The 16,439-nt window shown below is 46.0% G+C and overlaps 1 protein-coding gene across 2 annotated transcripts in view; it reads right to left on the reverse strand.

The window, feature by feature from the left end:
* The window catches only part of NXN (nucleoredoxin), a 162,752-nt gene extending 149,820 nt beyond the window's left edge, over positions 1-12,932 (reverse strand). Inside the window, exon 1 of one of the 2 annotated variants that reach the window (XM_070390299.1) lies at positions 12,450-12,932. In XM_070390299.1, coding sequence (XP_070246400.1) covers positions 12,450-12,809 — 360 coding nt within the window. In that variant the 5' untranslated portion in view covers positions 12,810-12,932. The remainder of the gene's footprint in view (positions 1-12,449) is intronic. The other variant, XM_070390298.1, reaches the window with a different exon arrangement.
* Between the last annotated feature and the right edge of the window lie 3,507 nt (positions 12,933-16,439).

The following is a 16,439-nucleotide window of genomic DNA, read 5'->3' on the forward strand; positions in this document are numbered from 1 at the left end:
GCAACTATGTATTGACTGTTGGGAATGTCTGGCCACAGGGTCCTCCGCAGAAAACAAATGTTCCATCACTCCATGCTTGCCTAGCTGATCTTGCAAGTCCTCCTATAAGGTATGGATTACATCAGAGGGGGGAAAACGTGGCCAGTGTATCAGCTAACTGCAATCACAGATGGAAGGACTATCAATTTTCAAAAGGGCAGAAAGGGGGAGACTATGCAACCTACAGGTTGGCGAAGTTGACAGTGACCCTTAAATAAAACCGTACAGGTTATCACAGTTACTAAACACTTAGGAAAAGTGATCGATTTAGAAGTGAGCATGGGCTTACAGAACACAAAGCATTTCAGACCCTCTTTCCTTGGAAGGGAAACAGCAAATACCTAAGTGATAGCAAGCTGTTTGTTAAGGTCTCCTAGGATAAACATGTTAACCAGATGGAGAAATGTGGTCTGAATAGAGATACAATTAGGCTGATTTAGAACTGGCTGGATTTGAAGTAGGTCGAACCGCTGACCAACAGGCTGCTATTAGCCTGGAGGGGGTCCCTGTGCTCTGGGATTCCATCACCAGACATAGATAAGGTCTAGAAAGGGATCCCATAGTTCAAAGGCCAGAAAGGGCAATGATCCTTGTGAATAACCGCAAGGGCATAAGAAAGATTCCAACAGCCTGCAAAAACTCATCAAACATAAATAAACTGACTCTTTAAGGTGACAGACACAATACTTGGGACTCTGTTCTTTTCTGTTCAGACATTAAGATTGGTGAAAAGGACTTTTCGAGTTTTGTTAAAAGGACTTTGGAGGTCTGTGAATCAACACCGTGTGATGTGATTATCAGAACAGAGAATGCAATCTCAGACTATGATAATATAAGACTAGATAAGATCTAGAACAAAGGAGGTGCTAAGCTTACCCTTGTGCTTGGTGCAGACCGAACTGGAGTCTGTGCTTATGGTGTGGGACTACTCTTTAAGTGAGGTCCTAGACAAACTTGGAGAGAGCTCGGATATGAAAGACCAGGATGGTGCAGAAACTGGAATACACATTATCTGAGAAATGGTCAAAGGACCAAGGGGATCTTTCCTGTGAAAGAGAGAGGAGTTTTAAAGTCCCCAGGGAGACGATGGTGGATGTCAGAATCCTTTCTGACATCTCAGGGCTTCTCAGGAAGGGGCACGTTGTAGTCACTGGACATGCTCTAGCAGAGGCTAGATGACCACGTGCTGGGCACCCTCTCATGGGGTTGGTGCAGAGGACTCTACTGGGCATCCATGATGCTGTTGGCCCAGCATACTTGGCCTCTCCCTCTAGTTACACACCCTCAATTCTCCGGCATGAGTCCCCCATTTCCTGATGCTCAGTCTACCTAGTTCTTGACCCCCATGCTCTTACTACACAGGTGCAGCTGTAACTTAGGTTTGGCCAGAGTATTACACACCCTGGCCATGGTGACTGGTCCTGAGAGGACCAAGCTGGCCTCCACCTGCAAGAGTTCTGAGAGGCCAGGAGGCAAGCCCAGAGCTGCTGGGGGCCCTCACACCACTGTGAGGAACGGCCTGGAAGAGGTCAGGACCTACACAGAGGCCAGAAGAGCACAGAGATGGAGAAGGGCAAGGCAAACCACTCCAGTATCCCTGCCTGGGAAATCCCATGGGCAGAGTAGCCTGGCAGGCTACAGTCCATGATTCCAAGAGCCGGACATGACTTAGCGAGTAAACCACCAGCAAGTGGTCCTGAGGACAGCCTCGGAGCCACCTGTGTCTACAAGCTGACCTACATCTGGGCCTCTGAGATACAGGCGGCTAGGACCCTTTCAACCCAGGAGTTAGCATTCCACAGACCTAGACAAAGAGGGAAACACAGCTAAGAAAAGGTAAGGGATGTGGCAAGTGCGTAGACCCAGAGTCAGAGCAAGTTTAAATTAAAGGGAATAATTGAAAATGGTCAGGGAGAGGGGGAAAAATATTTGGAACATAGGCAAATGGGCAATGTGTAGACCTTATTTGGACTCAAACAAACCAATTGTTTTAAAAAAAAAAAAAAAAAAAAACCTCATGAAAAATTGAATTACTGGCTGGATGTATGCTGATATAAAGGAATCACTAGATTTTTAAGATATGATATTGTGGTTATTTTTTAAAGACTTACTTAGTGAAATGTTTAAGAAGGGAATGATAGGATGTCTGGGAGTGGCTTCAAAATAACCCAGTTGGGGTGAGGGGAGCTGGTGTCTGTGAGTTGATTATTGTATGTGGGTGTGGGGTGCGCAAGCCAGGTGATGGTCCCTGTACTATCTTCCCCACCTGTGTGATGTTAGAAGTTTTCCATAGTAAAAAGTTAACGAATAAATAAATGGCAGGGGGAATAGGCAGAGACCAAGATCTCTCCCCTCTCCTCTGCCAGCTCAAAAGTGAAAATAGAATCCACTCAGTAAAACTGAGCATGCAATTAGTCAAAGAGATAGTCTAGAATCATACCCACATTCAAAGACAAGGATATGTCATCACGTCAACAACTGACAAAGAATGATTATAGTCCTAGTTAGAAACTGAAGAGAAACCAGATTACATGATAGGTTATTAGAAGCAAAGAGCCAGGTGCTGAAAGTAAAGGGATACAAAGAAACAAAAAGGCTGAGGATCCTTCTCTCCTGTAAGCTGAGTAACTATTTTTAAGAAAAAAATGGAATGGCATAACCGAACACCTGGGGTACACATTTCAGGGACTCTGACGATGTACCAGGCACTGTTCGAAACAATTTTCAAATATTAACTCATTTAATCCTTAACAACACAACCCTATAAAGTAGATATGATCATCTCTGTTTTACTGACCAGGAGCTTAGAGACACACAGTTAGGTAATCTGCACCAAAGCCACCTTGCTAGAGGGTGATAGAGATGAGATTCAAATTTAAGAAACTCCATCCAGAGTCCATTCTTTTACTCATTGTGCAACAGATTTTAAATATCCACTTATAATGGGGGTATTTTTGAAGGTCTGTGGGTTTAAACACTTTTTTAAGTTGCAGTCAAACTCGTGCCCAAAGGTCAACACACACTGTCCTCAGACTCACATCCACTGCCATTCAGAGCTCAGAAGTCTACACTGTAATTTTTGCCTAGTGCACGTTGTTCTGCCGAATCTTTATATTTCACGTCAAACCCCCCCAAAAATGAGTAACAGATGAGGCAGCTGTGCTGTAAGCCACCACGATCAAAAGAAAACTGTCTTGACCTGATCATGTATGGGGGGTTGCGGCGGGGGGCGGGGGGCGGGGGGAGGCTGGAGCAGGAAGGCAGCGTCTTCTGATTTTAAACACACTCAATCCATTCAGTTTTTATCCCAGGGATATTGACCAAAAAGGACCAAAAAAAAAAAACTATTAAAAAAAAAAAAAAACCCGATTCAGCTGGATAAAATTCTCCTAGGAAAACAAAGCGGGAAACTCTATCCCTAGAACAGCAGAACTGACCACACCCTATTTTATGACTACTCAACAATGCTCCAAGATAAAAGCATTATTAACTGTGGAAATATTACTTGAATTTACCTGTTAACTGATGTCTCAAAATAATCTAATGGGGAGTGAGTAACAGATGTACTAGAAAGGAATGCTGAATTTTAAGCTTAAACTTTTAAAAAAGGGTTTTTCTGAGGTGTAGCTCATACAAAAATCCATTGTGTATCTGCTCCAAGAGTTATATGACCAGCAAGCAGCATAAAATTTATGTTTGCATTTAATCACAGATGCCACAGAACAAAAGTTTCCATTACAGGCTTTCACTCCAGAGTAACAGCACTCAAGCAACTTTCAATTACTATACTTCTTACTTGTCATAAAGCAGAAAGCACATGTTTGAGATTTCACTAGAAGTTAGAACCACAGTTTCTGAAAAACCTCATAAAAGGGAGGACTGATTTAGTCCTAGGATCTCTGCAGGATACCTGAAGTTCAATTTTGTCTCTGAACAAAAGCACGAAAGCAGCCCCAAGGCTTTGCATAGGATGAAGGGGAGTTGGGGGCACTTCACTGGCTGATCTAAAAAAAGCCAGATCATTAAAAGGCCCTTAGAAACCACCACCATGGAAAGGCAGCAACAGAAAAAGAGTTCTAACTCTCCTGTCTTCCTGGCAATAGCAAACGTTTTAAGTGGTTAAACCACCTCTATCTTATTTCAGAGTCCATCATGTATATCTAGAGTGAATCCACTCGGAAAGTGATGTGTTGAAAGAGCAGTTTAGGCTCCCTCCTCTTCCCTGGAGAATGTTTGATGTACACACTTTTTAAGATCCAATTTCTTGAACAGAAAGGACCGAGTTGAATTTAAGAGAGTTCAGCTGTGCGCTTTCATCCTCAACACTGTGACCCTGATCTATTAATAATAATCGGTTCTCTTTGCATCAATGCTCCAACTCAAATATACTTTGAAAAACTAAAATGCTTAATACCTACTGATGACTAGTTGCTGTAAAAATAATACACATGTAGTTTGAGTTCCTTGGAAGAAAGACGCCAGAGAAACACAAATTATTTAGGAAATATAAAAACATGGAAGGATAGGCCTGCAGACAGGAGACTATTTTAACAGACTGAGATTTTTGGCATGCATGAATGCTCGGTCGTGTACAGCTCTTTGTGACCCCATAGACTGTAGCCCACTAGGCTCCTCTGCCCATGGGATTTTTCAGTCAAGAATACTGGAGTAAGTTGCCATTTCCTACTCCAGGGGATCTTTCCAACCCAGGGATTGAACCCGCTTCTCCTGCTTTGGCAGGCAGATTCTTTACCACTGTGCCACCTGGGAAGACATCTCAAAAAAGGAGAGGCTAGTCTTTTTCTATTTTTGAGCACAGAATTATAGGGCAATGGAGTTACACATCTACTTGCTTGTAGAAGTGCTCTTGAAAGCATTCATTAAGAAACAAAAACAAAAACACCCACATACTGTGGGTATATACAATTATACAATCCAGTCAGGGCCTAACTCTAATATTAAATGTTAAAATCAAGCTAAGTACTAGTGAAAGTGCACATTCAACTCACACAATGTGGAAAATACTGTTTTCAAGTTACCAATCTCAAAGTTGCATGGGACCATATTATTACTTTCTATGACCATATTATTCAATCCTCAGAACCAAAACACTGATCATCTTCCCCTTTGGTTTCTGTCTTCAAGAAGCTTACAGTTGGACTTCCTTGGGGGTTCAGTGGCCAGTGCAGGGGACATGGGTTTGATCCCTAGTCCGAGAAGATTCCACATGCAATGGGGCAACTGAGCCTGTGGGCCATAACTACTGAGCCCATGCTCTGCTGCTGCTGCTGCTAAGTTGCTTCAGTCGTGTCCGACTCTGTGTGACCCCATAGATGCCAGCCCACCAGGCTTCCCCGTCCCTGGGATTCTCCAGGCAAGAACACTGGAGTGGGTTGCCATTGCCTTCTCCAATGCGTGAAAGTGAAAAGTGAAAATGAAGTCGCTCAGTCATGTCCGAATCTAGCGACCCCACAGACTGCAGCCTACCAGGCTCCTCCGTCCATGGGATTTTCCAGGCAAGAGTACTGGAGTGGGGTGCCATTGCCTTCTCCGGAGCCCATGCTCTAGAGCCCACGAACTGTAACTACTGAAGCCCGTGCACTTAGAGCCTGTGCTCCGCCACAAGAGAAGCCACCGTAATGAGAAGCCCACACACCTCAGCAGAGCAGTAGCCCCTGCTTGCCACAACTAGAGAAAGCCTATGTGCAGCCCGCGCAGCCAGAAATAAATAAATAAATTTTTGAACGAAAGCAGCTTTAGAGTCAAATAAAAAAGACCAAAACACACACACACACGAGGCTAATTGTTAACCATGTACTCCATCTACGGATGCTCACAAAACCATCCCACCTAGAGAGGAAAGACACAGGAAAAGTTCTTCGAGCAAGGAAACCAGGGCTGATTTTAGAGAGATCCAAACTCAGCCAGGTGGGAGAAGATATTACCCAGGTGGGAGATGAGGCAGGAGAAGAGTTGGGGACCATGCTCCAGAGCTTGGACTTGACCCCAGAGGCTATGAAGAACTACTGAAGAATTCCTCAGCAGAATGACAAAATCAGAGTTGTGTTTTTGAACTTGTCTTTCCATTCTGGAAACAGTCAAGAGCAGCACTGGGCTCAAGAAGGGTCTGTAGCCCAGTGCTTATCCATCAGTTCTTTGTGACTGGTTCACGACAGGGCAGGTACAGCAGTGGAGAGTGTGAACCTAGAATGGTTTATAGCAGCTCGACAGTCCAGCAACATATAAGCCTGTGATCAATAGTCTCATCTTGTTGAATAGGACAGAGACCAATCCATGTGCTGTCAACTCAGTGAGGAGCTGTATGTGGTTCAAGCTGTACAGGAGTTATGTATAATAGGGCCACGTGTGTGTGTGTGTGAACTGATTGGAAATTAACAAAAGCAAACTAATACTTGACTATAGACAGTTTGAGAAGTTCTAGTCTTGAGAATCAGCGGTCGCACTGGAAGCAAAGAGCCCATGGAGGAGGCTGCTGTGGTCCGTGTGAAAAGTGAACTGAAGCAAGGGAAGGAAAGAAGGGGTCGGAGCTGAGAGCTGTTAAGCAGACCGAAGCAACAAGGCTCGGAGCCTTTTTTGATGGGAGCAGTGCAGGAGAATCAAGGATGACTCCTGAGACTCAAAAACTCTTAGTCACTTTTTAAATGGCAAGATGTAAAGGAACAGTATGCAAGAGCTTCGTCAAAGTCAGGATCAGCAGAAAGATTCTAAACTCAAAGCCATTTTCTTCGAGTGCCTTTGAATAAGCATAATGGTAAGTTAATGAAATACAGAAACCTAAGCACCCTGGTGGTTAACACTGAGCACCGTTGGGAATTCAGAACGTGAAGAAAGAACGCATCCTATGCCAAGCCTCCTCTCCGTTTCCCCCCGAAACAAGATCAACAGTAAGGGGCCCAGACTAGTTCAGAATGGGGCCAGCCCTGGGGCCCCAGGTCCTCATAGGAAATAAAGAAGAACCTCCCCTTCCACAGCCCTCCCCGCCCGCCCCCCTGACTGAGGGACTTGCTCACCCCCCACCCCAGCTGTATACAATACAAAGCCTTCTTTCTCCAATTTGCTCAGATATTAAAACAAGGCCTCAAACCACAAGGCATAGTGATAAAAAGGGGGTGGGATGGGGGGGAAAAAATGAGTAAATGAAATCAATGACCCTAACCCCAAAACCCACTGCTTTCCTCTGTGCTCTGGTTCCCTCCCAACCTGTATCAGAAGAGGAATCGATCAGCAAGAGCTGTGGACAGCCAGCGGGTCAGGCCTGAGCCACTAACTAAAAGATGAGTACTAAACCCCAAATGGCGACAGGTCTGAACAAACCTATCCTACAACATTCCAGAGCTGGGAAGGGAGGCGGCTCCAACGTAGGGGGTGAGGTTTCTACAGCTCCGGGGACCGGGCACCATCCATTTCCCACGTGAAAGAGCAGTAATCCTGCCACCCCCATGCCGCCCAGATTTGAGCAGCCAGGATCCGCAGAAGACACGCCTAATGGCTTTGGCAAACCACAAAAACGACCATCCAAGTGCGTAATTAATCTCTCTCAAGAAGGGTGCCCCATCATCTGAAAGCTCTTATCCTTTATCATGCCTGGCTTCCCTGCCTGGCTGTCTCAAGTTTCACTGGCAAATACAAGTACGAAGCTCAGTAAATATCAGCACAATCAGTACTTTCAGGGATGTTGTTTCTAACATTTGTTTGCTTTTTTTTCCATTTTTCTATATCTTTCTCCTCGATTGTAATCTCTTCGAGAGTGATTCTTGATCGGATCCTTGTATGCTTATAAAAGTCATTTATTTGAAAAGTTAGAAACACACCTCGTCACAGTTTTGTGAGTATGTAATATGATATATACCTAAGGCTCATGTAGAAAATGAATGACTAAAAAGTTCACGGCCATTTATTAACAAATAACAATTGCTAGCACTTACTGAGCACGCACTATACATCAGGCACGTGTATGTTATCTTGTATAATCTTTACAATAAGCCTGTAGGGCGGGTCCTGTTGTCATCTTCATTTTACAGGTAAGGAACTTGAAGCACAGAGAGGTAGAGTAACTTGCACAAGGTCACACAGCTAATGAATGGCAGAGGAAGGATCTAAACTCAGGCAGATGGACAAGAGTCTGTATTTTCATCCAGTACACTAGACAGCTTCGTTATGCAGAGTAGAAAAACAAGACTAAAAAATTCTTTACAAATAATGGAATGAGGAAAAAGCCTCTCGAGGCAAAGTGCTCCTATTACTTTAATCAGACTGTTGTCTTTTATGAGATGGATCCTGGAAACACAGTCAACAGAGGGAGCTGTCCTGGCTGGTCCAGGCTTCTTATGAGGGAGGCAGAAAAGTCCAGTGTTCACAGCCGTGCCTTTCTACCATCTTTTGTCACCTGCAGAGCGGTGTGGCGGTGTTGCAGAAATCATTCTCTTGGTGGCTTAGGGTATTTGATTAGAGGGAGGAAGAGTTCGGAGAGATGGAGCTGTAAGACTGTCAGGAATGGTACCAAATCTTGGCCCATCCTAAGAGCCAAGGGATTGAGGTGACTCCTAAGCCAAGTCTCTGACTCAGTCTGAACCACAATCACCCAGAGCAAACAACCGACACAGGATACAGGAAGATACCACTTGCCCTGGCTGAAGAGGGTAGACCAGAGATGCTAGGCCAGAACCCCTGACTCTGACACTCCCCTGCTCCAACTTTCTTGTCCACTTTCTGCGGGGTAGGAAGTTCTAGGACCAAGCCAGGGCCCATCAAACCTGTCCAGAGCAAGACTAGTGGTACTGCCTCTTTTCATGTCAGGGCGCACAACCCGATCAAATGTTTTCCATCAGGCATTCAGCCCAGGCATAAATGGGCTTCTCTGGTGGCTCAGTGGTAAAGAATCCACCTGCCAATGTAGGAGACTCAGGTTTCATCCCTGAGACTTGGGTTCCATCCCTGGGTCGGGAGGGTTGGGATGATCCCCTGGAGAAGGAAATGGCACTCCAGTATTCTTGCCTGGGAAATCCCATGGACAGAGGAGGCTGGCGGGTTACAGTCCATGGGGTCACAAAGAGCCGGACACGACTTAGCACACATGCAAAGAGGTAGATCAAATCCCCAAAGTCCAAATCTTCACCACTTTCCAACTATTTATCACATTTTCTCTCCAGAAATCTGAAAAATGTCTATTAACAAAACAAAAAACAAACCTACTTATTAAAACAAATCTAACTGCCTTAACTTTAGGATTATGTTTCCTGACAACATAGCTCTTATGAAAGCACTCAAAGTTCTATTGTCATCTAATGATTTCTACACAGCTATTTATATGTGTGCTTGGAAGCCAAAAAATGAAGCTTCAATTACCTTTGCAATGACCACGAAAGCAAGCAGAAACAGGACAATGTTCCATAAATAATTTTTTTTTTTTTTTCAAAGATGCAGGAATCCTATTAGCTGGTGTTCTCTCACAGTCTCAATCAAGGTGAGAGAAGCCAGGCAAAATGCAGTTTTAACATATACGGTTATCCCTGGACTTTCTTACTAAATAAGGGGGAAATTAATAAAAGAAGAAAAAATACCACACGGCATTTTCTTTCCCCACCATAATTTTTCAATTTTCTTTAGAGAAATGCCAGCCAATAACTAATTAGAACCATATCCTTTGTTATCCCAATGGGAAGTATACGAATGGTTTTAAGAATAAATGTTAATGAGAACTTGAAAAAAATTAGTAATCTGGAACTTTGGTTTCCCTTCAATGTAAAAACAAAATCCTTACCTTTAATGCTATTTTTATCGTTGGGTGAAACAACAGGGACAGGGTCCATCAACAAGAAGGTAAGTGTCCACTGAGTCAGCACCCTGAACTGGAGGTGCCCTGGGTTTTTCACTATTATCGCAGAATTGGCATCACAAGCACACAGATTTCTCAGCACCCCGATTTCAAACAAGAGAGACAAAAACTCGAAGTTACAGAAAAGGAATGTTTTTACATCTCTTTGGTTTCAAGGGAGAGAATAATTTCTTCCAAAGTAAGTACACAGCTGTTATAATTTCCAAGAGTATGTTTTCCATAAGAAACCCAGCTGGATAGAGCTTTTTTACCTGGTATGTCACCATGAAAAAGAATGTTTCTAGGATCAAATCTTAAGTTGCCTATTCACGAATATCCAGGGGCAGAAACTACCTTCTCAAAAATCGCGACTTGTTTTAGAGAACAAAGTGAACTATAGAATGTGAGTCAGAAAAACTCTGAGCAAAAAATAAATTGGTAAGATGCTAACACACCATGGCGAGGGCATGTGCCAGCAAACTGAAGTGCATTTTCAAATCAGGGTCTGCCCTGTCTCATCGAGACCCTCATCTTGGCGAAATGAACAGGCCCAGGCTGGGGTCACAAACCACTTTGTCTGTGTGTGTGCAAAAGGACTTGATCAGACATAGTGAAGCAGGCATGGCTTGTTGTTGCTGTTGTTATTCTTCAGTCGTCCAGTCGTGTCCAACTCTTTGCAACCCCTTGGACTGCAGCATGCCAAGCCTCCTGTCATCCTCTGTCATCCCCTTCTCCTCCCACCTTCAATCTTTCCCGCATCAGGGTCTTTTGTCACGTTAAATATTCTTTTTGGGAAAAAAAAAAAAGGTTTAGGCATTTGCAAAACATCTCAATTTGCTCCTTATTTTACTATCCAGAAAATTTATTTCCATCACTTACGGGGGAAAACAACAATAGACCTTAAGTCTGTAACATTTTACCATCATTGTGTATTTGCAAAAGCTAGAAATCATTTGTATTGCCCAATAAGGACAGTACTTTACACAGACTTTGGTCTACAATAGAAATAGGCCATAATAATGAAAATATTTCTTGATAAATCACTTTCTGGACATTACTCCTCCCCAAAAGGATCATAAAAACTACCACCAAGGAAAACAAAGGATTCCCATGTTTTAGAGCAAAAAAGGACTGGCTATTCATATCCCTGCCCTGTACCAAGCAGATAAGTCAAATATGGGCAAGATCATCTAAAAAGTGGTTAAAACGCGAAGTGTTGCCTCTGTGTGGTTTGTGAGTCCATGTTTTTCCAATGCTAAATTTACAAACTCTATTTGTTAAACTGTGTTTCATACTTTGAATACCAAGTCTGTACCTTACATTGCTTCTGTGGATGATTTACTTGAGACATTTGGGGCCACAGTATAAGCCTTTTACTCTCACTAAATCTAAATCATGCTTCTCAACAAGATTCTATAGGCATTAAAGAAACACATGGCATGCCCTTACCATCCTCCAGAGTGGAATCTAAACGCCCCCAGCAGAACCCTTCTGTCCACTCCATAAACAGAGATTCTCCTCAGGAAAGAACCCGGCTGGATTCACACGTTGCAGCAGGCATACTAATTAAGCAAGAGCGCTCCAAAACTTTTTCTGTTTCGATTCATGGCAAAATTTCCTGAATTCGTTTTATTAAAACAGACATCTTCATCCAACAGACACACTCAAAAATCCAAGCTAATTTCAGCAGCAAACCCGGGGGAGAGGAGGGAATGAGAAGTTGACAGAGGAGTGTAAATTTCCCCCATCCTCATTCTTCTGGTCAGTCTACACTTAAGGAATCGGTTCAGCGTTTAATTCGATGCCAAGACACCAGTGGCCCACCAACCAAGCCACTAACAGCCACATGGACGGGTCTGGTCCAGTGCCCGGGAGGTATCAGGGGGGATGGCTGGCTGGACAGCCAGACAATGAAAGGCTCCCTGATGGCCTCTAGTTTAGTCCGAGGGAGGGAAAAGGGGGAGCGAAGGGAGGGCAAGGGGAGACGACCAAGCTCCCTTCTCGCCCAAAGCCACGGTCAGCGCCCGACACCCCCACCCCAGGGCGCCGGGGGACCCGCCTTCGGCCACAGCAGGAGGTAGCCTCAGGAAAGCAGATTTCTCTCGTAAAGAGAGAAAACTTCCTGATTCGGGCATTATGGGTAGGGGGCCGGCGCCCTGCCCCCCACCACAGGTAGCCGCGGGGAGTCGAGGGCTGAGGGAAGGAAGGGGCCCCCTCCCCGCGCCTCTGCCCGGGGCTGGGGGTCACCGAGTCGGAACCCCCCCCCGACCGCAGCCACCCGCTACGGGAGGCTCCCAACATGGGGGGACCCGGCCCTCGACTCTCCAGGACGTGAGTCAGGGTCCCGGGGGCCGAGGGGTTTCAAACTTCCCCAGCGGGCGCGGCCTGGCATCGACACCGAGTTGCCGCCGCGGGAACCCCGAGCCGGCAGGGTTCCGGGACGCGGGGCGGGCAGAGGCAGGGGAAGCTGAGGAGCAGGAGGGGAAGCGCGTGCACTATAGGAGGGGGCAGCGGGGGCGCCGGGGGCCGTGAGGACCGGCTCCCGGGAACGCGCGGCGAGGCCGGCGCCGCTCACCTTCCTGTGCTTTTCCTTGTAGGGTAGCGCCAGCCATGGCATGTCCCGCACGAAGTCCTGCCACTGCCGCTGGTCCTGATCCGAGGACACGAAGACGATCTCCAGGCGGCGCCGCGGCTCGGGCTCCGCCGACGCCCCGGCCCCCGGCCCCGGCCCCGGCCCGGCCGCTGCGTCCCCCCGCAGGCGGCCGTAGAAGGCGGCCAGGCTGGCGCTGAGCTGCGCGCAGGGGGCGCTCAGGCTGCAGCCGAAGTAGAGCCCGAGCAGCGAGATGCCGCGGGCGGCCAGCGAGTGCACGTCCACCTCCTCGCCGCCGCCAGTCACTAGCTTCTCGCCCAGCAGCTCCTCCAGGAATCCCGACATCCTGGCCCACCGCAGCCCGGGCTCGCGGGCACCCGGGCGGGCAGGCGGCGGCGACACCGCTCCCTCGGTCCGCGCGGCGGGCGGAGGCGGCAGCTGCGGCGGCGTCGGCGGGCACAGGCGGGAGGCGAGCCACGCCCACCCGCCACGCCCACGCCACGCCCCTCCGCCACGCCACGCCCCCTTTGTAGCCGCGCTTGCCTCCCGAGCCCTCGCTGCGGGAGTGCGCGGTTACTCCCGCCGAGTGGCCGAAGTGCTCCCGAGATAGCCCCGGCGAGAAGGCTGACCCGAGACTCTCCGGTCTGTCGGAAATGCCTGGGACCTAAATGAAGAAAGCAGAAGGGGCCGCTGAGCCAGCCTTTCCGAAGCTGCAGTCCGCGCAGGGCCGGGCTTGGCCTCTCCCCTCCCTCCCATTTCCTCTTCGCTCCCTAATTCCAAATTCTCTCCGGAATTCTCCAGAGATTCCCACCCGAGTTCTCTTATCCCTCCTTGTTCTTCTTCCCTGCACTCTCTCTACCCACAGGCTATCCCGTTGGCCGTTTGTACCCCCACTGATCTCATAATACTTGTAGGACTTAACCGTCTTCACACAATGATAACTTGGTCCGGCTAGGTCTTGATGATCTCTCTGTGTATGTTTTGTGTTCTCTACCACAAGAGGCCGGAAGGACGCCACCTCTTATGTTTTTTGTGTAGCTTCTGATCCGGTGATGGGCACATGGGAGGGAATCCATAAGTACTTGTGGGTTGATCGCAGTCGCCGCGGTCATTCCTCACCAGCGAGTTGCTCTCTTCCATCCCCACAAATATAGGCAACAGATGCCGAAGCATCTCTAAATCGATGCTGGCTGCTCTCCTGAAACGGTTCCATAGCTTCTACCCAAGTCTGTTGATAGTTGAGAGAAATTCTATGGATTTTTCTTTTTTTTTTTTTTTTTTTGCCAGCTGGCGAGATGCTGCCCTATGCTTAAACTGAACCTGGATTAAACAGGTGGTCTGTGGCAAGTCTTCCGGCCTCCCCCCAACACATACACGAAAAAAGAAAAATACCATGCCCACTGCAACAGAGGAACAAGAGCGTGCCAGCTCAGCTACCAACAACCCAGTGAAAGAAAAGAACACCCCTCTCACCGCCCTCCACCAGCCCTTTGCAAGTTATTTCTTGGGCATCCACCGCCATCTAGTGGAAAGAGCAAGAAAAGACAACGGGATACCAGCAACCAAGCAGAATATTTGTATTTTATAGCTGCTTTCCACACACACACACACACACACACACACAAATCATAACCCGCTTTACAAGAGTTCATTTAAACCTCATAATATAACCACAAGCTTTTTGGCACAAACATAAATTTTCATGCCTAAGGTTCCCAGTTTTTCTGGAATAGTACAAGGAATTGTACTGGTTCTCAGCTCAGTGAAATGTTACCACAGAAACTGGTGAAAGAGGCGGAGGTAGACACCACGGGTGGACTGGAAATCTCTTGAATGATAGCCACTTTCTCAGTATCCACCTAACACTGCTGCTCATTTCATAAGTAGGCTCTTTGGGTTGAGGATTGCCTTTAGGCAGGCAAGAACCCTATGACAAAGGCGAATTCCGAGTTCATTCTGAGAGTCCTGGCAAAATTCTATGTGACTGCAGAGACAGTATTATTACCAACACATGGAAAGCATCACTTTTTAGTGAAAACATAAAAGCCATTAACATAACAGACATTAATTTGTTAGATATCTTTTTAAAATTCTGGAAGTGGGTTAAAATGTTTTCTTTTCTCATCCAAATCATATAGTTGAAATGCCTGTGGATGGGTTGCATCAGGTGCGATCCAAAGCATGTAAGACAGACTCCTATACCCTGATGCTTTCAAGTGAACGCTGAAGAGATATAAGAGGACCATAGCATCTTATTGATGCCTAGAGACAAAGTATTTGTTGTGGAGGGAGGTGAGGAGGGAATTCGGGGGATTGCAAATTGGGGGAAATAGTGAAGTCATTATTACAGTACTTAACTCTGGTATACTAGGTGCAAGTCTGTATAAAGAGGTGGTTTGTTCAGCATTTTCCTTTTATTATTTTACAGGAAAGCACTTTCCACTGGAGTGTGTCCAAACCAGCATCTGGCACCTGGGAAAGTGAGAGTTTGAACATACTGTGCATGAAATATAAATAAAATTTAGAGAATTGTTGGTGCAGCAGGCCCTGGTTACATGCCAAATATTGCAGCTGCCTTTTAAAGGGGTGTGGAAAGAGGGGATTTGCAATGGAAATGATTCCAAAATCATAGTTCGAGTGGGTGTTTGTTATAAGAAGAAGCCTGAAGGACTCTCTGGGCTTCCTGTAAAGAACAGCCAACATCCTTCGACTTATGGAGAGCACGCTCTCTGAATCTGCGGTTCAAGAGACCCACTTAAAGAAAATACCCCTACTGGTATTTAGCTAATTATGTCATATGAATTTACTGGCTATTCTGCAAACTATTATTGTTTTAAAATATGTGTTAAGGAACCACAACATGCCTGACATTTATAGCACATACACATTACAGAGTTTTCCTTTTGAGAAATTGCATTCTAAGGCATGTGATATCAGACAAAACATGCACTGGACAAATACATATTTGTAATCCGTAAGATTCACGAATCACATTCCTTGGTCTTCAGGACTAGAAGCATATGTGCACAAAAATATATCTGTGTTGGGACATCTCTGGCGGTCCAGTGGTTAAGACACTGCACCTCCACTGCAGGGACACAGGTTCGATCCCTAGTCAGATAATCAAGATCTCATATGCCACATGGGCCAGGTCAAAAAAAAAAGAAAAGGAAAAAAAAGATGTATATGTACAGATAGTTACTGATACATTGGTGGACTTAGAAAAAGACTGGAAAACTGGAAAGCACCTAATTATGTACCAATGAGGAAGAATAAAAGATGGCACACTCATCGTTTGGAATATAATCTAGTCACTGAAAAGAATTAAGATTTCTGTATACACTGTATCAGTCTGTGTTCTCCAAAGAAAGAGAACCAACACATAGATTTGCTACAAGAAATTGGTTCACATGATCATGGAGGCTGAGAAGTCCCAAAATCAGCAGTCAGTCATCCAGAGGCCCAGGAAAACTGATGGTATAATTAATTCTAGTCTGAGTCCAAAGGCCAGAGAATCAGAAGAGCTGATGGTACAAGTTCTAGTCCCTACTGAGTCCAAAGGCAGCAGGAGACCTATGTCCCAGTTCGAAGGCAGGTAGAGAAAGTGAATTCTCCCTTACATTTTGTTCTGTCTGGGCCTTCAACTGACTGGATGAGGCCCACCCACATTGGAGAGGGCAATCTGCTTTACTCAGTCTACTATTTCATGTGTTAATCTCATCCAGAAACACCCCCACAGACATACCTATAATAGTGTTTAACCAAATATCCATACCGCAGTCAATTGACACATAAAATTAAGTATCACAAGCCTCAGTTCAGTTCAGTTCAGTCGCTCAGTCGTGTCCAACTCTTTGCGACCCCATGAATTGCAGCACACCAGGCCTTCCTGTCCATCACCAACTCTCGGAGTTCACTCAAGCTCGTGTTCATCGAGTAGGTGATGCTATCCAGCCATCTCATCCTCTGTCGTCC

The sequence above is a fragment of the Bos mutus genome, chromosome 19 (assembly GCF_027580195.1).
Source record: "Bos mutus isolate GX-2022 chromosome 19, NWIPB_WYAK_1.1, whole genome shotgun sequence".
NCBI classification, from domain to species: domain Eukaryota; kingdom Metazoa; phylum Chordata; class Mammalia; order Artiodactyla; family Bovidae; genus Bos; species Bos mutus.